Below are 22,414 nucleotides of genomic sequence, written 5' to 3'. Positions count from 1 at the left end.
CAAGGAAAACCGTCCGTACATTTTCAGAACGAGAGGTTTATGTCACGACAATGCAATAATCAAAGTCTGAGATCACTTTACCAGCCAGCAAGTTCAGATAATGAAATTCATGGTTGATTTTTGTTTGGAGTCTGACTTTAGGTGGAATATTTGACATCTGAACTATTAAATCAGGTAAGTAACAGCTGACTTCCAGAGACTAAAGTCTTGTTACACAACGAAAAGTTTTTTGTGTTTTAGTTAATATCCATTTATGCAGTCACCAGCCTGAAGCAGGTTGCCTGTCTATCCACTATGTCCAGATTGACTAATTGATCAATTTGCCTATTCTTCTCAACTCACCTCATTAATCCTACAAAGAACATAATCATGAGGAAGTTTGGTGGATATTCAGTTCGGCTTTTATGCTGATACAAACAACAGGGGATGTACATTTTAAAACAACCAATCACAGTGGTTGTAAGTATCTGAACAGCACCTGCAAAAATCAGACAGAGTAACAAAAGATTAAGAATGAGTCCAAACACTATTTGTCAATCTTCATTAATCAAGAATACAGGATTAAATCAATAGACAAAGCATAAATTCAGACCCGTTGGCCATGAACAGCACATGTTGGTAAACTGCTCCATCAGGAGGAATAACACAGCTGAACTCATTCATGTCCTCCTCTGGTATCCACATAGACACCTCTTTCCCAGCACGGGTCAAAATAAGGAGACCAGGTTATTTTTCCCTTTAGTAGTCCAAGGACACGGAGGTCAAACGTAACATCCATAACACTACCTAGCTGTTCTCTTAGGCCAGACTAGAAATTAAAATTGAAACCATTTTAAAATCTGTTAAATTGTGAATTTACCCAGTGAGCCATTGTGGGAGCTTAGCCTTTTGCGAATTCTGGTTTTAAGTTATTTTCTACTACCCCATTATCCTTCCTGTCTATAATAAGAATCTTGTTGGGCAACTTTAACAGCACTACACTGCGTGGACTGCAGCAGTGCAAAAAGACAGCTCATCACCACCTTCTCATGGGCATTAAGGATGGGCAATAACCACTAGACTAGCCAATGACACCTACATCCTGTGAAAGAAGTGGAAATAAAAACATTAATATGTGTTTTTAAAGTCTTCTCCTCTTTCTCAGGCAGTACCTCAGCTGGCGGGGGGAGGGGAAGAAACAGGAGAGTTTCAAGACTTGAAAAAGACATTCCCAAAACAAATAAAACACACCAGTGATATCTAACACCACAGTGCTGCCAAAACAAACTTTTAAAATAGTATTTCTATGTGGTTAAAAAAAAGTAATTTCCTACACAGTCTTTTTAGCACTAATAAATACATTTTTGAGGTCTGACAGCATTTCTGGAGAGAGAAACAGAGTCCGGATTCTCCAACCGCGCTCACAGAAGGGATTCTTCCGTCCCACTGCAGTGAACAGAGATTTGGCTGAGCACCAAATTTACTGTCCTTGCTGGCAGCAGTGGCAGAGTGTGAACGGCCAGAGTTAGTGGCTGGAATTTTATCGCTCCCGGAATCGGAGTGGGCGGACAATGGGAAGGTCCATTGACCTCAGGTGGGATTTTATGGTTTTGGAACAAGCGAGGCCGGAAAATCGCTTGTTCCAAAACCATAAAATCTCTAGATGCTACCTGACCAGCTGAGTATTTGCAACATTTTATGTTTTTATTTCAGAGTTCTGCATCTGTACTTCTATTTATATACTTCCACATTTTGATTGTAGAGAAAACTGCTACAGAAAAAGATACAACACTACAACAATCCCTTACATTAAATAAATTTTTGAAGTTATGAGATCAGCATTCAAAGAAAAATCAACTCACTTATTTTGCCTCTGGTTTCATATACAATTGTAGTTTTCAGAAAATCAGTGACTATATAAATAGTGCCAGGACAGGGATAGGGAGTAACTTGCACCAGCATGTAGAGTTTAAAAAAACAAGTTGTTTAGTTCAAAGCTTCTAAATATGAGAGTAAAGTTAGAATGCAGAACTAGCCAGAGTTAGGTCAGAATTGTCGGTGTGAAAACAGTAACACATTAACATTAAAGATTGATTTTACCCAGTACTCCTGGTTCTCCTTCCAACAAAGTGAGGATGTACTTGTTGAGGAAGAGGGTGCAGAAACTGAAAAAATACCAGAGGCTGAGATACATCATGGCCTTGACACTCCAAACTCCAGAGTTTGATTCAATGACAGTAGTCTCTGTGATGGTGATTTTTAAAACATTTTCATCTGTACAGCTGTCACTTCTTGTAATTACAATCTTTTCATTCCTATTAAAAAGGGAACAACGTCCTGGAAAATTATTTTCTTTTGACGACTTCTCATCAGGAGGCTTTTTATTGTCCGGCAGAAGATGGGAATTCGCAGTTAGAGACATGCTCTAACGAGTCGCCTGTGGCTTCGTCAGTTACTGAAAACGAATGCTTGAAATGCTCCAGTCGGACAAAATGGACACTCTGCCAATAACATAAAGCTAAGGTTTATGTACACGGCTCTGTTAATGTTAAATGTGTAATTTGGTCATCATCCAGTTCCTGTAGCACTGGTAATTTCCACCTCATTAATGTTGCACCATCCATTCAGCAGCTGAAAGAAAAGAAAAAGTTGTTTTAAAAATTAATCAAAAAAATATTTGGTATATAAAATGCCTTGTATGAAAATCCAAACAAGGTTAAAAACTACAGAATTGGATGGTTCTAACAGCTTTCTCCTCATGCTTTGGATCAGGAATGTCCTTCAGTGAAGTTGAAACTAGCGGGTTGAGAATTGTAGCCGTACTTTTCCCCACAGAAATGGTTGGGGAGGGAGAACATAAAGAAATAGGAGTGTGGAATTCCTGGAGACAGATGTCACCAATCATCATGGGCCTAATGAGCTCTTGTTCATTCCCAATACCAACGGTGGTTCCATTGCTTCACTGTTGCTGCAGCTGTGGCCTCAGCAAAGTTCTCAGTAGTCACAGTGAGGGCTGCCGGCCTCCTTGCAGTGGGCTGTGCTGTACTGTGCCTGCACCCTCCCCCCCCACAACCATTTCTAATTGGACAGCAAACGTGGTGGCAACCTACTGATTGGCCATCCACAATAAAATTCAGCCAGAAGGTACACTGCCATCTCAAGTGGCTTCACAACTCAGAAATGAACCTGACCTCGAGTACCTCACACTCGGGGCAAAATTCAAGCATGGTGTCAACAGGGGATGAAATGGTAGCACTCTCGCAGAGTCAGAAGATTCTATGCTGAAGTCCTAGTCCAGGACTCAAGCAGAAAAATTAAGACTAACATTCCCAGTGAGGTACCGAGGGAGTGTTGCACTGTCAAAGGCGTTGCCTTTCAGATGGAATGTTAAACAAGGCCCAGTCAGCTTCTCAGGTGTACATAAAAGATCCCATGACACTACTTCAAAGTAAGAAGTTTAACAACACCAGGTTAAAGTCCAACAGGTTTATTTGGTAGCAAAAGCCACACAAGCTTTCGGAGCTCCAAGCCCCTTCTTCAGGTAAGCCACTCACCTGAAGAAGGGGCTTGGAGCTCCGAAAGCTTGTGTGGCTTTTGCTACCAAATAAAGCTGTTGGACTTTAACCTGGTGTTGTTAAACTTCTTACTGTGTTTACCCCAGTCCAACGCCGGCATCTCCACATCATGGCTACTTCAAAGAACAGCAAGGAATGTGAAAAAGCAAATAAGAGAAGCAAAGGATTATGAGAAAAGACTGGCAGTTAACAAAGGGAAATCTCAAAGTCTTCTTTCAGCAGACATTAAAAGGAGAATTAGAGCCCCATTGGGGGATTTATACATGGAGGTGGGGACATGGCGGAGGTGTTAAAGATACTTTGCATCTGTCTTTATCAAGGAGGTAGATGCTACTCAGGCCATGGTAACAGAGGAGGAAACTCTTGTCCCTAGAATGGTTCAAAATTGATATGATGTGGAGATGCCGGCGTTGGACTGGGGTAAACACAGTAAGAAGTTTAACAACACCAGGTTAAAGTCCAACAGGTTTATTTGGTAGCAAAAGCCACACAAGCTTTCGAGGCTCTGAGCCCCTTCTTCAGGTGAGTGGGAATTCTGTTCACAAACAGAACTTATAAGACACAGACTCAATTTACATGGTTGGAATGCGAATACTTACAACTAATCCAGTCTTTAAGAAACAAAACAATGGGAGTGGAGAGAGCATCAAGACAGGCTAAAAAGATGTGTATTGTCTCCAGACAAGACAGCCAGTGAAACTCTGCAGGTCCACGCAACTGTGGGAGTTACAAATAGTGTGACATAAATTCTGATTCTAGGATCGCATGATAAAGACTCAGGAGGAAAAAAGCAGAAATATTTATGTGAAATAGTGTGACATAAACCCAATATCCCGGTTGAGGCCGTCCTTGTGTGTGCGGAACCTGGCTATCAGTTTCTGCTCCGCGACTCTGCGCTGTCGTGTGTCGCGAAGGCCGCCTTGGAGAACGCTTACCCGAATATCAGAGGCCGAATGCCCGTGACCGCTGAAGTGCTCCCCAACAGGAAGAGAACAGTCTTGCCTGGTGATTGTCGAGCGGTGTTCATTCATCCGTTGTCGCAGCGTCTGCATAGTTTCCCCAATGTACCATGCCTCGGGACATCCTTTCTTGCAGCGTATCAGGTAGACAACGTTGGCCGAGTTGCAAGAGTGACCAAGACACCACACAACCCTGCCACAGCAACCTCTGCAAGACGTGCCGGATCATCGACACAGATGCCATCATCTCACGTGAGAACACCATCCACCAGGTACACGGTACATACTCTTGCAACTCGGCCAACGTTGTCTACCTGATACGCTGCAAGAAAGGATGTCCCGAGGCATGGTACATTGGGGAAACTATGCAGACGCTGCGACAACGGATGAATGAACACCGCTCGACAATCACCAGGCAAGACTGTTCTCTTCCTGTTGGGGAGCACTTCAGCGGTCACGGGCATTCGGCCTCTGATATTCGGGTAAGCGTTCTCCAAGGCGGCCTTCGCGACACACGACAGCGCAGAGTCGCGGAGCAGAAACTGATAGCCAGGTTCCGCACACACAAGGACGGCCTCAACCGGGATATTGGGTTTATGTCACACTATTTCACATAAATATTTCTGCTTTTTTCCTCCTGAGTCTTTATCATGCGATCCTAGAATCAGAATTTATGTCACACTATTTGTAACTCCCACAGTTGCGTGGACCTGCAGAGTCTCACTGGCTGTCTTGTCTGGAGACAATACACATCTTTTTAGCCTGTCTTGATGCTCTCTCCACTCCCATTGTTTTGTTTCTTAAAGACTGGATTAGTTGTAAGTATTCGCATTCCAACCATGTAAATTGAGTCTGTGTCTTATAAGTTCTGTTTGTGAACAGAATTCCCACTCACCTGAAGAAGGGGCTCAGAGCCTCGAAAGCTTGTGTGGCTTTTGCTACCAAATAAACCTGTTGGACTTTAACCTGGTGTTGTTAAACTTCTTACTGTGTTCAAAATTGATAAGCAGGAGGCATTGGATAAACTATTGGTACTTAAAATTGGCAAGGCACTGGGATGAGGTGCATCCAAAAAGATATTGAAGGAAGTGAGTGGCAATTGCAGGGGTGTTGCCCATGACCTTTCAGTCTTCCTTTGGCACCTCCCCTGAGTCCGAGTACTGAAGAATTGTAAGCCCTCCAAATTTTGAACCCTTGTGCAAAAGAGGTCGTGAGGACATGCCCAGCAATTATAGTGTGGTCAGTTTAACTTTGGTGGTGGGAAGCTTCCAGAAACAATTATTTGAGACAGAATTAATAGTCACGTGGAGAAATGTTGGTTGATTAGTCAGAGCCAGCATGGATTTAAAAAAAGTATTTAACCAGAATTTCTTTTAATAGTTGACAGAAAGGGTTGATGAGGATAATGCTGTTGATGTGACATACATGGACTTCCAAAAGGCATTCAATACAGTACCAAACAGACTTGAGCAAAGCTATAGCTCATGGGATAAAGTACAGTTGCAACATGGCAGAATGTTTGTCGTGGGATTTCCCAGGGGTCAGGATTGGGACCCTTGTTCTAATATATAATGATCTAGATTTTGGTGTGCAGGGGACAATTTCAAAGTTTGCAGATGATACAAAACTTGGAGGCTTGTAAACTGAGAGGAGGACAGCACAGAACATCAGAGGGACATACATAGACAAGTTGGTGGAGTGAGCAGATAGGTAGCTAAAGTTCAATATGGAGAAATACGAGTTGACTCATTTTGGTAGGAAGAACATGGTGACGTGTTCTTATATACACATAAAACATACAAAATAAGGGGTACAACTGTAAAGAGTGCAGGAGCATATGTGCTCAAATCATTAAAGGTGGCAGACAAGTGGAGAGAGTAGTTAACAAAGCATACAGTATCGTAGGCTTGATTAATAGTGGCATAGAGTACAAGCGCAAACAGTTTATTCTGAACTTGTTTCAGACACTGGTTAGACCTCAGGTGGAGTATTGTGTATAGTTCTGGACTTCACTTCTTTAGGAAGGATGCGAACATATGGAAAGGGAGCAGACGAGGTTTACAAGAATGGTTCCAGGGATGCAAAAATTTCAATTAGAAAGAGAGATTGGAGATGTTGGGACTGTTCTCCTCGGAGAGAAGGATAAGAGGAGATTTAATAGAGGTGTTCAAAGCCATGAGGGGACTGGACAGACTAGATCGGGAGAAACTGTTCCCACTCGTAAAAGGGTCGCTAGTGAGAGGGCACAAATTTTAAAAAGTGATCCACAAAAGAAACAAATGCAATATGAGAAAGACTTTCTTCGTGCAGTGAGTGGTTTGAATCTGGAATGCACTGCCTGGAAGTGTGGTGAAGGCAGGTTCAATCAAGGCATCCAAGAGGGCATTAGATCATTATTTGAACAGAAACAACATGCAAGGTTATGGGGAAAAGGCAAGAGAAACATAGAATTTAGGAGCAGGAGGAGGCCATTCGGCCCTTCGAGCCTGCTCCGCCATTCATTACGATCATGGTTGATCATCAAACTCAATAGCCTTATCCTGCTTTTTCCCCATAACCTTTGATCCCATTCGCCCTAAGTGCTGTATCCAGCCGCCTCTTGAATACATTCAATGTTTTGGCATTAACTACTTCCTATGATAATGGATTCCACAGACTCACCACTCTAAGTGAAGAAATGTCTCCTCACATCCATCCTAAATGGTCTATCCCGAATCCTCAGACTGTGACCCCTGGTTCTGGACTCCCCCACCATCGGGAATATCCTCCCTGCATCTACCCTGTCTAATCCTGTTAGAATTTTATAAGTCTCTATGAGATCCCCCCTCATTCGTCTGCACTTTAGTGAAAACAATCCTAACCTAGCCAACCTCTCCTCATACATCAGTACCGCCAGCCCCGGAATCAGCCTGGTAAACCTTCGCTGCACACCCGAGAGCAAGAACATCCTTTCTCAGAAAAGGAGACCAAAACTGCACTCAATACTCTCGGTGTGGCCTCACCAAGGCCCTGTGTAATTGCAACAACACATCCCTGCTCCTGTACTCGAAACCTCTCGCAATGAAGGCCAACATGCCATTTGCCTTCTTTACCGCCTGCTGCACCTGCATGCTTGCCTTCAGTGACTGGTGCACAAGGACACCCAGGTCCTGGTGCACAAGGACACCCAGGTCCCGCTGCACACTCCCAATTTACAGCCATTCAGGTAGTAATCTGCCTTCTTGTTTTTGCTTCCAAAGTGAATAACCTCACATTTATCCAAATTATACTGCATCTGCCATTGATTAGCCCACTCACCCAACCTGTCCAGATCATTCTGAACGATCTCTGCATCCTCGTCACAGTTCACCCTCCCACCCAACTTGGTATCATCTGCAAACTTTGAGATGTTACATTTTGTTCCCTCCTCCAAATCATTTATATATATTGTGAATAGCTGAGGTCCCAGCACCGATCCCTGTGACACCCCACTAGTTACTGCCTGCCAACTTGAAAAACACCCATTAATTCCTACTCTTTGTTTCCTCTCTGCCAACCAGTGTTTTTTTTTGGTACTAAGAATGGCACTAAGTCGTAATGCTCAGTGAATGAGCTGGTGCAGACTTGATGGACTGCATGGCCTTTTTCTGCGCCACAGCAATTCTGTGATTCTGTGCTCCCCACATTTCCTGGTCACTATTTATCACTCGAATAAACATCATGAGAAATTGATTGTCTGGTCATCACATTCCAGTTTGTAGGATCTTCCTGTGTGCAAGATAATAGCCATGATGTGAAAGTGCCGGCGTTACACTGGGGTAAGCACAGTAAGAAGTCTCACAACACCAGGTTCAAGTCCAACAGGTTTATTTAGCAGCACAAGCTTCGAGTCTCGTTCCTTCATCAAGTGAGTGAGGAGTTGTGTTCACAAACAGGACATATACAGACACAAACTCAATTTACAAGATAATGGTTGGAATGCGAGTCTTTACAGGTAATCAAGTCTTAAAAGGTACAGACAATGTGAGTGGAGAGCGGGCCAAGCACAGGTTAAAGAGGTGTGTATTATCTCCAGCCAGGACAGTTAGAGAGATTTTGCAAACCCAGGCAAGTCGTGGGGTTTACAGATAGTGTGACATGAATCCAAGATCCCGGTTGAGGCCGTCCTCATGTGTGCGGAACTTGGCTATCAGTTTCTGCTCAGCGATTCTGCGTTGTTGTGTGTCGTGAAGGTCGCCTTGGAAAACGCTTACCCGAAGATCAGAGGCTGAATGCCTGTGACTGCTGAAGTGTTCCCGGACAGGAAGAGAACATTCCTGCCTGGTGATTGTCAAGCGGTGTTCATTCATCCGTTGTCATAGCGTCTGCCTGGTCTCCCCAATGTACCATGCCTCGGGACATCCTTTCCTGCAGCGTATTAGGTAGACAATGTTGGCCGAGTCGCAAGACTACGTACCGTGTACCTGGTGGATGGTGTTCTCATGTGAGATGATGGCATCCGTGTCGATGATCCGGCACATCTTGCAGAGGTTGCTGTGGTGTTGTGGTCACTGTTCTCCTGAAGGCGGGATAGTTTGCTGCGAACAATGGTCTGTTTGAGGTTGTGCAGTTGTTTGAAGACAAGAAGTGGGGGGTGTGGGAATGGCCTTGGCGAGATGTTCGTCTTCATCCATGACACGAAGGCTCCGGAGAAGATGTTGTAGCTTCGCCGCTCTGGGAAAGTACTGGACGACGAAGGATACTCTGTCCGTCGTGTCCAGTGTTTGTTTTCTGAGGAGGTTGGTGCAGTTTTTCGCTGTGGCACGTCGGAACTGTCGATGAGTCGAGCGCCATATCCTGTTCTTATGAGGGCGTCTTTCAGTATCCATAGATGTCCGTTGCGATCCTCCCCTGTGTATACGGAGGGCTTGTCTGTAGGGGATGACTTCTTTAACGTGGAAGCTGGAGAAGTGGAGCAATGTGAGGTTATCTGTGGGCTTGTGGTACAGTGAAGTGCTGAGGTGACCGTCCTTGATGGAGATGCGGGTGTTCAAGAATGCAACCAATTCCGGAGAGTGGTCCATGGTGAGTCTGATGATGGGATGGAACTTGTTGATGTCATCATATAGTTGTTTCAGTGATTGTTCACCATGAGTCCAAAGGAAGAAAATGTCATTGATGTATCTAGTGTATAGTGTCGGTTGAAGGTCCTGTGCGGTGAAGAGGTCTTGTTCGAACCTGTGCATGAAGATGTTGCCATATTGAGGTGCAAATTTGGTCCCCATGGCTGTTCCGTGTGTCTAGAAGAAGAACTGGTTGTTGAAGGTGAAGATGTTGTGGTCCAGGATGAAGCGAATGAGTTGTAGAATTGCATCTGGAGATTGGCAGTTGTCGGCGTTGGGTACTGAGGCAGTTGCAGCAATGCCGTCATCGTGGGAGATGCTGGTGGAGAGTGCCAAGACATCCATTGTGACGAGAAGTGCTCCTGGCTCAACTGCTCCATGTGTGCTGAGTTTCTGTAGGACGTCCGTAGTGTTGCGACAGAAGCTGGGGGTTCTTTGTACAATGGGTTTCTGGACACCCTCGACGTAGCCAGAGAAGTTCTCAGACAGGGTTCCATTGCCTGATATGATGGGACGCCCGGGTGTGTTGGCCTTGTGTATCTCCAGGAGGCAGTAAAGATCTCCAACGCAGGGAGTACGCTGAACAGAAACTGATAGCCAAGTTCCGCACAGATGAGGACGGCCTCAACCGGGATTTGGGTTCATGTCACACTATCTGTAATCCCCACGACTTGCCTGGGCTTGCAAAATCCCACTAACTGTGCTGGCTGGAGACAATACACACCTCTTTAACCTGTGCTTAACCCTCTCTCCACTCACATTGTCTGTACCTTTAAGACTTGATTACCTGTAAAGACTCACATTCCAACCATTATCGTGTAAATTGAGTTTGTGTCGATATATGCCCTGTTTGTGAACACAACTCTTCACTCACCTGAAGAAGGAGCGATACTCCAAAGGCTTGTGCTACCAAATAAACCTGTTGGACTTTATCCTGGTGTTGTGAGACTCCTTACTGTTCAAATTGGTTACGATGCCTCCTGCATTACAACAATGGCTATAGTTCGAAGGTAGTTTGTTAACTGTGATCATGAATGGCACTGTATAAAAAATTTTAATACATCTCCTGCACAAAGACTTTTTTCATGGCACAGAGAGCACTGCATCAGAATTCTTTCATCTTTATCCTCATTACAGACCGGTGAGCCTTAAGTCAGTGCAAGGGAAATTATTGGAGAGGATTCTTCGTGACAGGATTTACTCCCACTTGGAAAGAAGTGGACGTATTGGCGAAAGGCAACATGGATTTGTGAAGGGGAGGTCCCGTCTCACTAACTTTATTGAGTTTTTCGAGGAAGTGACGATGATGATTGATGAGGGTAGGGCAGTGGATGTTGTCTACATGGACTTCAGTAATGCCTTTGACAAGGTCCTTCATGGTAGACGAGTACAGAAGGTGAAGTCGCACGGAATCAGAGGTGAGCTGGCAAGATGGATACAGAACTGGCTCGGTCATAGAAGACAGAGGGTCGCAGTGGAAGGGTTTGTTTCTGAATAGAGGGTTGTGACAAGTGGTGTTCCTCAGGGATCAGTGTATATGAGAAAATGTAACTGGTTTGATTAGTAAGTTTGTGGACGACACAAAGGTTGGTGGAATTGCGGATAGCGATGAGGACCATCAGAGGATACAGCAGATATAGATCCATTGGAGACTTGGGTGGAGAGGTGGCAGATGGATAAATGTGAGGTAATGCATTTTGGAAGGTCTAATACAGATGGGAAATATACAGTAAATGACAGAATCCTTAAGAGTATTGATAGGCAGAGGGATCTGGGTGTACAGGTACACAGGTCATTGAAAGTGGAGCAGGTTGTCAAGGATATATTAGGCATGCTTGTCTTCATTGGCCAGGGCATTGAGTTTAAAAATTGGCAAGTCATGTGCAACTTAGTTAGGCTGCACTTGGAATATAGTGTTCCATTCTGGTCGCCACACTACCAGAAGGATGTGGGGGCTTTGGACAGGGTACAGAAAAGATTTACCAAGACGTTGCCTGGTATGGAGGGCATTAGCTACGAGACGACATTGGAGAAACTTGGTTTGTTCTCACTGGAACGAGAGAGGTTGAGGGGCAACCTGATAGAAGTCTACAAGATTTTGAGGGGCATGGACAGAGTGGATAGTCAGAAGCTTTTTCCTAGAGTGGAAGAGTCAATTACTAGAGGACATAGGTTTAAGGTGAGAGGGGCAAGGTTTAAAGGTGATGTACGAGGCAAGTTTTGTTTTTACACAGAGGGTGGTGGGTGCCTGGAACTCACTGCCAGGCGAGGTAGTGGAAGCAGATGCGATAGTGACTTCTAACAGGCGTCTTGACAAATACATGAATAGGATAGTATTAGAGGGATACTGCCCCCAGAAGGGTAGGGGGTTTTAGTTCAATCAGGCAGCGTGGTCGTCGGTGCAGGCTCGGAGGGCCGAAGGGCCTGGTCCTGCGCTATAATTTTCTTTGTTCTCTCTCAAATGTCAACATGACACCAAGACATCTGATATATCCTTGGTGGTTCAGTACTAAGTTCAGCGCAGGATCAGAGCTGCACATTCCTTAGATTGAACATATATTGACAGAATTTTCTGCCGTGTTGTACAAGATGGTTATCAATATTATAATTAGAGTCATAGAGCACGGAAACAAGCCCTTCGGCCCAACCAGTCCATGATGCCCTCCCATTCTGGTCATCAGTTTAGTATGTTCTAACATAAATGAATCAATTAACATCCAGTGAATTTAATACACTACTTTGAGAAACAAATTATGAGTTAAAAGTCAACTGCTGGATGCCATGTATAGTAGCTCAGCATTGACTGAAGTTTAGTTTGTTTCTCATCGTAAAGAGGGCAGCAAGTCAGCATCCATTGGCTTTTTTGGAAAAGCTAAAGAACCTGGTTATTCAAAAATCTGAAAGCACTACAGAAACAGGAGGTGTCAGTGATTCAAATTCAGCACCATGGTAAAGCATATCATGACATCCAAGAGCAAAACAAAGCACTGTGGAGACATGTGACAGTCTTCAGCATAAATTTAAGGATATTAAAATAACAAATCAGGATCAAGTCCTTCAACATTCTATATACAATATGGCAATTGTTCAAAGATTAGGCCAATTATTTCCAAACAAGTCCAAAGACGTGCAGGTTAGGCGGATTGGCCATGCTAAATTGCCCCTTAGAGTAGGTTGGGGGATTAGTGGAATAAATACATGGGGTTACCAGGATAGGGCCTGTGTGGGATACTCTGTTTGAGGCCTGGTGCAGATTTAATGGGCCGAATGGTCGCCTTCTGCACTGTAGGGATTCTATTCTACGATTCTAAGCTGGTAATGGAGGATAATGCATTAAAATAAAATACTATCACATGAATAACAAGTTTAAATTTAAAACTTGCAGTTTAAACCACAAAAACTAGCTACAAAGAGAAAAATTAGGGATTAAATCATTTACCCTGCTTGGCCTCAAGTGAAGCTCATTCCAGGACTTCCTATTATTACCCCCTTGACTGCTCCTGTTTCTTTTGCAAAATCAATTTGTGTAGTGTAACAGAATGAAGGTGTCTGGAACTAAAAATGCCGGCAAATGAAATAGTTCCATAACCGAAATGGTTGCCCTGCTTCTTGCAATTTTGGGCATTTAAAATTCGCTGACCCATTCACTTGGGAAGAAAAGAAAGACTTGTATTTACATCAATGACCACAGTACATCCTAAAACCCAATGTGATGATCTGTTTTAGCAATGTTGGTTGAGGACCCTGGGAAAGAATTCCACTGATCTGCAAAGTAAGTGTTATGGGATCTTTGACATCCATAAGAAAAGGTTGATATAGTTTAACATCTTATCTGAAAAACTGCACCTGACAGAACAACATTCTCAGCATTGCACAGCAATATTAACTTAAGACTGTTCCCTGGAGTAAGATTTTAACCTCAAGATAGCAACAAATTTTGAAAACACAAAACTTCGTTAAGGATTGTAAATATTACTACAAAGAACTCATTTGCCACACACTAGAAAAACATATCACTGGAACACATTTGAAATAACACCAGCCATTTATGTTCATTGTATTTCTCCCTTGAAAATTTCATCTTTTCACATAATTTAGCCACAATGATCTTGTTAATGTTAAGGTTCTTCAGGAACACTTATGATTTACTATTGTCACATGTATTGGTGTACAGTGAGAAGCATTGTTGCTTGCACACTATACAAAGCATACTGTTCACAGAAAAGGAAAGGAGAGAGCGTAGAATGTAATGTTACAGTCATAGCTAGGGTGTAGAGAAAGATCAACTTAATATGAGGTAGGTCCATTCAAAAGTCCGATGGCAGCAGAGAAGAAGCTGCTCTTGAGTTGGTTGGTATGTGCCTCTAATCACATTTATTGCATGCCTTAAAGCACTTTGTACATAATGAACTACTTGAAATTAAATCACTGAAATAGTTAAGAAGCATTTTGCATTGTCCCCAAGCAGCAATGACATCGCCAATTAATCCATTTTAGTTGAAGGAAAAATATCAGTCAAGATAGCAGGACAAGACGCCAATTTTCTTCCTGGTGCCATGAAATCTTTACTGTTCACTATTACTTTACTATTTCTCATCAGACAGATGGACTTTGTATTGCAACAGTGGCACTGCACTTTAAACATGGCAACACACCCTTGCTCGGTGATTAAGTTAATTGCTCAAGTCCTAGAATGAGCTTGAACTCAACCTTCATGTAAGACATTCGTTGCCTCATGGAGCTCCAATTCATAGCCTCATGAAGGGATGGAATCTTAATTGAACTGCCCAGTGCTCCTGTTCAGTTACTGTTATCAATTGTGGAGGGAAGGAAAAGTGTCACCAGTAGAAATCTGAAAATCAAGGCAGATTCATGGCCCAGTGATCACTAGAGAGAAAACTAACTTGATAAAAGAAGCAGGCATCTGATGATGAACAATCTAGTTCTACAGCGAGTGAATCTGTAAAACTTTGGATGAAAGATTCTGATCAAAAGTCAGATCTGAAAGATGAACCCTGGTTTCTCTCTCTCCACAGTTGCTGCCAGACCTGCTGAGTTTTTCCAGCATTCTGCTTTTAATTTCAGATTTCCAGCATTCGCAGAATTTTGCTTTTGTGATTAAAACAGTGTCCTGGTTACTTTAAATATAAATGAATATTACAGGTAGATAAGATTTTACACATTTGGTGAGGACATTCTGTCCATGGATACTTCTTCATATAACTAAAAGACACCAGGCCAGCTAAAACTGCAGAGTTATGGACAGGAGGGAGTTTAATTTAAAACAGCCCCGAATTCTCCTTTCTCCACCCACCCATAAACAGAAGGGTGCTTTGCTTCTGATTTCCCCCTGAACAAACAGTGATGTATTCCCCAACCACCCCATTTGATAATAACTTGAGATAGGGCAAACGCAGAGCGTTAGTTTATTTGCATATGCTCAAGAAGTGGGAGGAGGTGGGTGTCGCTATGTGGCCCCCTGTGCATCCATACAGTAAAAGAGGAATAGAGTGTGTTAAGATGCCAACATTTAAGAATTACAAAAGATCGCAGAGCCTTTGGTCCCAGAAGAAGAGTAGACTCTAGCGGCCAGGCCTTGCTTATTAAATGCAGATGACCTTTGTATAATTCCCTCTGAATTTTGCTTCTGCAGGCTACTGGGTCATTAGCGTCTCTTCAGAGACAAGGCACAAATTTCATCTAATACTGCATTAACTCCTATTGTTTAAAGGTCACACCCAGACATGGTTTCAATAATTTTAAAAAGGTTATTTAAAATTTTAGAAAGTAGCCAGGATGATATAGATATATATTTCATGAATATAGTGCGAGGTCTTGGCTCCATTACAATGTATTTTAGTGGCATTGTAAAACAATAGGAAACAAGGATTCTTTGCTATTCCCTCAATAATCAAGTCAGATTTCTCCATGGTATAAAAAAAAGGACAAGATTTTTTGATTGGTAGCAAATATCCCACTATTAACAAGAGGCAGACTTTCCAATTGGCTCAGACATGGCATGTTTATATGTGTTGCATTGTCTGAGTAAGATGGTGATTTCAATTTTCACTCAAGACAATAAAGCACATTTAGGTACATTTCTATAGTCCAGAGTCCCACCGTTAGGGGATACTGTCTAAATGTACAAGACGCTAAACTGAGGCCATCTGCCCTCACAGGTAACATCTATGATAAATACTCAGTGAGGAGTTTCCAGACATTCTGGCCGGTAATTATGCCTCAACCATTAACTAAAAATCAATCTGATTATTTATTTAAATGCTATTTGAGATACCTGATGCTCAATTAGCTGCTACTTTTCCTATAACAGTGGCTGCATTGCAAAAATACTTCAATGGCTGTCAAGTATTCTGGGATGCCCTTTGGTCATAAAGGCGCTATATAAATGCAAGTTATTTCATCAGTACAATGCCAATCTATTTTCAGGGAAAAGAATAATATTCAATAGGCTGCAAATTACTTGTGTCTTATGCTAGCTGTAGGCCAGATACTATAACTAACTAGGCGTACTCCCAGATCAGTGCAAAGTAAAAGCTCATAAAAATGTCAAAAGTGACTAATGGACTGGATTTGTCTAGTGTATTACTTGTCAAACTAAACAGTGTCGATTAATTTTAAAATACGGTGAACTGCTTTTCTTCCTCCATCACTCGCTAACGAGTATGACTGTCCACCTAAGAAACTCCATGTTATTGGTCACAGGTTCTGTAGGTCTTTGTGTGGATGAGGAACCTTTGGAGCTGCATCTTCGACCACACAGTTGCTTTTGGGAGATGGGTTCAGTCCTTGGACTCGAGATCACTGGCATTCCTTTCCCAGGCCTCCTCTTGCCGCAGGGTGTCCTCGAAGAATTGCCCCTTCAAATCAGGGGGTTCATTCAAGCAGGTCTCTTTTGAGCAAAGATCTCCTGCACGTACGTCTAAGTTGTATTTCTTCAGGCAGGCCTTTAGGGTGTTTTTGAAGCACTTCCTTTGTCTTCCTCTTACTTGGGAGCCTTCCTTGAACTGGGTGAAGATTTGCTTTGGCAGTCGGGACTCTGACATCCGAAGCACATGGCCAGCCCAGCAGAGTTGGTTTGGGCCTCAATGCTGGAGCTCTTGGCTCCTTCAAAGTATTAGTGCCTGTGCTCTCAGCTGATGGAGAATCCGTCTCAGATAGGTTTGATGGCTTCTCTCCCGGGCCCTGAGGTGGAGTTCTAAACTGTATAGATGAATTAGGAGGGCAGCCGCCATGTACACAAGGACCTTGGCGTCAGCACAAATGCCACGGTCGTCAAAGACTCTCGTCCTTAGGCATCCGAAGGTGGTCTCGCAGATTGGATATGATGTTGGATCTCCGCATTGATGTCAGCCTTAGATGAGAGGTGGCTCTGTCACTTCTCACCACAGGGCTTGTCTGCGTGGGAGGTAGTGTTGGTTTTGTGACGTTAGTGTACCTTTAAGAAGCGAAAAAGGTGCAAGTGAAACGCTGCTTAACCTGGAATGAGTGTTTTGGATCTTGGATGGTAAACATGGAAGAGGCAAAAGGGGCAGGTGTTAAACCGTCAGGTTAAGCAGTGTTTCACTTGCACCTCTTTCAATTTGGTTTATTGCATTCGCTGCTCCCTATGTGGTCTCCTCTATATCGGAGAGACCAAGCGTAGACTGGGTGATCGCTTTGCTGAGCACCTTTGGTCTGTGCAACCAGGATCCTGACCTTCCGGTTGCTTGCCATTTTAACACATGATCCTGCTCCCATGCCCACATGTCTGTCCTTGGCTTGCTGCAACGTTCCAGTGAAGTTCAACGCAAACTGGAGGAACAGCATCTCATCTTCCAGCTAGGCACATTACAGCCTTCTGGTCTCAACATCGAATTCATGTAGAATGATGATTTCCTCTACCCACCTCGACCCCTTTGTTTTCATTTAATTTAATTTTTAACTGTTCTCTACCTTTTATTTCTTTGTCTTTATTTTTCTTCTGCCCATCTTTCCCCCTATTTTATCCCCCCCTTTGCTTTCCCTTTCCCCCTTCTCAATTTTATCTCTCTCCCACCCATCCCCTCCTCCCACACCTTCATATGTTACAGTTTACCCTCCGATTTCAGCTTCTCTGCCATTTGGCCATTAAAACCTTTTATTCTCTCTATGGGCTGCCACTAGCAGCCTTTTCTCTGTTTTTTTCATTCTCTCACCCGGCAGTATAAATATCTCCCACTTTCTGTGCCTTTTAGCTTTGACAAAGGGTCGTCTGGACTTGAAACGTCAGCTCTTTTCTCTCCTTACACATGTTGCCAGACCTGCTGAGATTTTCCAGCATTTTCTCTTTTGGTTCAAGGTGCAAAACATATGATACAAACGGGCACCATGAAACACTTAAGTTTCCGACCTGAACCATAAGTTTTCTGTATAGACACTTGGTGCAGGACATCTTTTTTAAAATACTTTTCCAATGCAATCAAATCAAGTCCAATTCAGAGTCTCAACAAGTTGAGACATTTTCGATCCAAGCTGACAAGACAGGGCATGCAACCCCTGTCTTGGGCCTGATCTACATGAGCCAAGCTGATTGGAGTAGGCGGAGGTTTCCTCCTCCAAGGCTTGATCTCATTTGCATCTTAGCCAAAAGGCCGAGATGCTGCTTTTAAAAATTGCTTCATATGAAAATGAAGCTTAAATGCAACCCAATGACCTCAACCAAGTGCAGCATCCGCATAACTACACTTGATCTTAGCCAAAAGGCCGAGAAGCGATATACATCTTTCAACATGGGTATGTCATTGCACATCAGTAGACACACGGTCCTTGACAGAGGGTAGGTCCAGTTCCAAAGGCAAGGGAACCTCGGCGACTGGGGATTTCCCTCCTGCTGCATCTTTCATCCACCAATGCAGCTGTTGATACCATCTGAGTATCTTCTAGCCTGATCCACCGATGAGGACTGGTTTTGGATCGTACTTTGTCTGGTTCCTCCCCTCTGACCTTACCATCATGGGTGACCCTGCCAGGAGTGCAAGACTCCCAATGGCATCACTCTCAGGATCGACAGAACGTTCCAGCCTCTTCACAACAGCAAGGTGGCAATCCAAGGAAAGCGAACTGCTTTTAATTACCGTTCGAAATCTGGAATTGGAATTATTTTTGCATAACGTATATCCAATAACCTTTAGGAAAACAAACTAGGTTCTTGTCACGTTACCTGATAAAAGATGAGAACAGATGAAAAAGCTATTTTTCAAATAAGTTTTGGCCTCAGGGCTGCATACGTAGACACAACTGTGGGCAATATTTTCTGTGCTGCAGATTTGTCAAGATCTTGCTCAAATCACTACACAAAGAAAAAAATATTTTATAAATGCAGCTAATTGCGTGCAAGCTACCAGAAGCAATTGTGTGGTGTGCGATTCCGTTATTTTCGGCACTGAAGGAAACAAACTGACTTTCACAAAGCTACCAGAGCTCGGGTTTAACCTACACACAAGGACATCCAGCTTTTACAGTCCAACATTTGATGTTGGAAGAGAAGTTACAGATTAGTCTCCTCAGTGCATATTACAGTTTGCAGCGTACCGACAACATTTTAACTGTCGGTAGCAAAAGTCCCGGGGAAAATCAGCCAGAACTCAATTAAAAACATCCCTACCACACACACAGCCTGCCACCCCGGCCAGAATCATTGTCCCTCGCCGGTCCGCACCAGCATTGCCCCTCGCCGGTCCGCACCACCATTGCCCCTCGCCGGTCCGCACCACCATTGCCCCTCGCCGGTCCGCCTGACTCACTCACCCACTGGTTCTCTTCACAAAGGGATCTGCCTCCCGCCAGACATCCCAACGACGCCGCCCATGACTCCCTTTTCACATGCATATGTTTTCACGATAAATCCTCCGCTAGGTGCGCTTTAACCCACTGAGGAGCCGCGGCGGCCGCTGAAACAAAAGGCGCCCAATTGCGTCAAGCGCGTCCTCCCCGCTGGGCATTGTGGGCTGCGGCGTGTCAGCCGGAGATCCCGACAACAGCCTGGAGGAGACAGCCCGGGGGCGGGGCTCCGCCATGATTGACATCATGGGCGGCCACTGAGGGAAGGGCAGCTCCAGAAAGACCTTCATGGCATGACCTCTCCCGGAATATGTCCAGCCAGAGTTGGCAACCGTACATCCAACTGTTGAAAACAACAGCTATTAATCACAGGCTTTTATTTCAATTAGATTTCTGCCTTATTTTGAAAAAGGATAGAATCAAGGCTTTGTTTGTCAAGAATCTCCTATTCTGCTCTGATTTACTGTGAGAAGGGAAGGATGCCAAACTCAGTTTAGAACTGGGCGGCATGGTAGCGCAGTGGTTAGCACTGCTGCTTCACAGCTCCAGGGTCCTGGGTTCGATTCCTGGCTCGGGTCACTGTCTGTGTGGAGTTTGCGCGTTCTCCTCGTGTCTGCGTGGGTTTCCTCTGGGTGCTCCGGTTTCCTCCCACAGTCCAAAGATGTGCGGGTTAGGTTGATTGGCCAGGTTAAAAATTGCCCCTTAGATTCCTAAAGTGTGTGGATTAGTGGGTAAATATGTGGGGGTAGGGCCTGGGTGGGATTGTGGTCGGTGCAGACTTGAAGGGCCGAATGGCCTCCTTCTGCACTGTAGGGATTCTATGAACTCAGTTTATTTTCATTTTCACACTATATTCTAATAATAGGCTGGAATTCTCTGACGTCACTCGTGGATGGGATTCTCCAGTCCCGCTGCTGTGAATGGAGATTTGGCTGAGCATCAAGTTCTCCGTCCTCGCTGGCAGCAATAGCGGGGCATGAACGGCTGGAGAATTCCGGCCTTGCTGTTTTCAGCCAGCGACGATCCCTTCAGCAAAATAATATAGCCTGGTGGATAACAAGGACAGCTTACACCCAGGTAGACTGTCTACCCTTATAAGGCAGCTTGTTATAAACAACAAGTCACTACTTCAGGATGTAATCCCAAAACATATTGACAAACTGAAATGTTTAGAGAATAAATCCTCCTTTTCTCAGCTGAAGATGGTAGTGTCCTAGGTCCAATCATCTTCAGCGGCTTCATCAATGACTTTCCTTCCATCATAAGGTCAAAAGCGAAGATGTTCACAATGTTCAGTATCATCCGTGACTCCTCAGATACTGAAGCAGTTCATGTCCAGATGCAGCAAGAGCTTGACAATATCCAGGCTTGGGCTGATAAGTGACAAGGAACATTTGTGTCATACAAGTGACCATCTCCAACAAGAGAGGATCTAACCATTGCTCCTTGACATTCAATGACATTACAATTATTGAATCTCCCACAATCAACGTCCTGGGAGTTACAATTGAGAAGAAACTAAACTAGACTAGCCATATAAATACTGTAGCTACCAGAACAGGTCAAAAGCTAGGAATCCTGCAGCCAGTAACTCACCTCCTGACTCCCCAAAGCCTCTCCAGCACCTACAAGGCTCAAGTCCGGAGTGCATTGAAGTAGTCTCCATTTCACTGGATGGGTGCAGCTCCAACAATGCTCAAGAAGCTTGACACCATCAAGGACAAAGCAGCCCTCCTGATTGCTAGCCCTTCTACAAACATTCAATCCCTCCACTACCAATGCACAGTGACAGCAGTGTGTACCCTCTACAAGATGCACTGCAGCAACACCTTAGCGGGCTCCTTAGACAGCACCTCCGAAACCCATGACCACTACCATCTGGAAGGACAATAGCAGCAGATACCTGGGAACACCACCACATAGAGGTTCCCCTCCATGTCACTCACCATCCTGACTTGGAAATGTAGTGCCATTCCTTCACTGTCGTTGGGTCAAAATCCTGGAACTCCCTGCCTAATAGCACTGAGGGTGTACGTACATCTCAGGGACTGCAATGATTCAAGTAGGCAGCTCACTACCACCTTCTCAGGGATAACTAGCGATGGTCAATAAATACAGACCTACCCAGGGATGCCTACATTGTATAAATTAATTTTTAAAAAGTTACCAACCTCTATAACTTTCAGTAATATTGTAGTTACTGATAGATGTGTATGGCGGACATGTTCAATCCCCATTTTATGAAAGCCGGACGGACATTCGACATGGCTATGTTGAACAATAGAGCTACTGGGGGTCCTCCAATCTTCATCAGTATCAACTCTGCATCTCGTCCTTACAGCTTTTGTCTTTTGTCTATCACAGTCCCAGAGGTGTTAGGAGAACTACTCAATGTGGACCCTAATAAAGCAGCTGGCCTGCATGACCTGGACTCTGTTTTTGTCAGAACTGCAGTGAATGGAATTTCTGCCCCTCCACATCATCTACTGAACCTCTCTAATCAAACAGCAGAAGTTCCTTTTGCATGGAAGTTCCCTGCTGTCCTGTCCCTTTTTAAAGGGCGGAATAGTTCAGATCCCAAACTCTTACAGACCAATTTCTATTTTACCTTAAAATAATAGAAAGGATTGTCAATCAGCAGCTTGCTTCTTTCTTAGACACTAACAATATTTTGTCAGATATACAATCTCGTTTTCGCGCAGGACAATGATGCATGAGAGGTGCGTTGAAAGTTTTAAATTATATTGTAACTGCCTTAGATAAAAAAACAAATCTTGCTGCTAATTTTATTGATCTATCTGAGGTATCTAACAAAGTTGATCTTTCTATTATGTAAAGAATTCAATAAAAGCAATCTGGAATTAAGAATCTACTGATGACCATGAAATGATTGTCAATTGTCTGAAAAACCCATCTGGTTCACTAATGTCCTTCAGGGAAGGAAATCTGCTGTCCTTACCTGGTCTGGCCCACATGTGACACCAGAACCACAGCAATGTGG

At 43.9% G+C, this 22,414-nt stretch overlaps 1 protein-coding gene across 5 annotated transcripts in view; it reads right to left on the bottom strand.

Annotated features, from left to right (window-relative positions):
• Positions 1-19,565, bottom strand: part of LOC144509809 (solute carrier family 35 member E2A) — a 33,552-nt gene extending 13,987 nt beyond the window's left edge. The window contains exons 1-4 of one of the 5 annotated variants that reach the window (XM_078238630.1): positions 19,381-19,558; positions 18,794-18,922; positions 2,080-2,610; positions 343-478 (exon numbers count right to left, since the gene is read on the bottom strand). In XM_078238630.1, the coding sequence (XP_078094756.1) occupies positions 343-478; positions 2,080-2,401 (458 nt within the window). In that variant the 5' untranslated portion in view covers positions 2,402-2,610; positions 18,794-18,922; positions 19,381-19,558. Of the gene's footprint in view, positions 1-342; positions 479-2,079; positions 2,611-18,793; positions 18,923-19,237; positions 19,355-19,380 lie in introns of those variants that run through there. The other 4 variants (XM_078238631.1, XM_078238629.1, XM_078238632.1 and 1 more) reach the window with 4 other exon arrangements.
• Between the last annotated feature and the right edge of the window lie 2,849 nt (positions 19,566-22,414).

This window comes from Mustelus asterias, chromosome 22 (genome assembly GCF_964213995.1).
Source record: "Mustelus asterias chromosome 22, sMusAst1.hap1.1, whole genome shotgun sequence".
Lineage (NCBI taxonomy): Eukaryota > Metazoa > Chordata > Chondrichthyes > Carcharhiniformes > Triakidae > Mustelus > Mustelus asterias.
The sequence above is the reverse complement of the archived record's forward strand: the minus strand, read 5'-3'. Positions and strand labels throughout refer to the sequence as shown.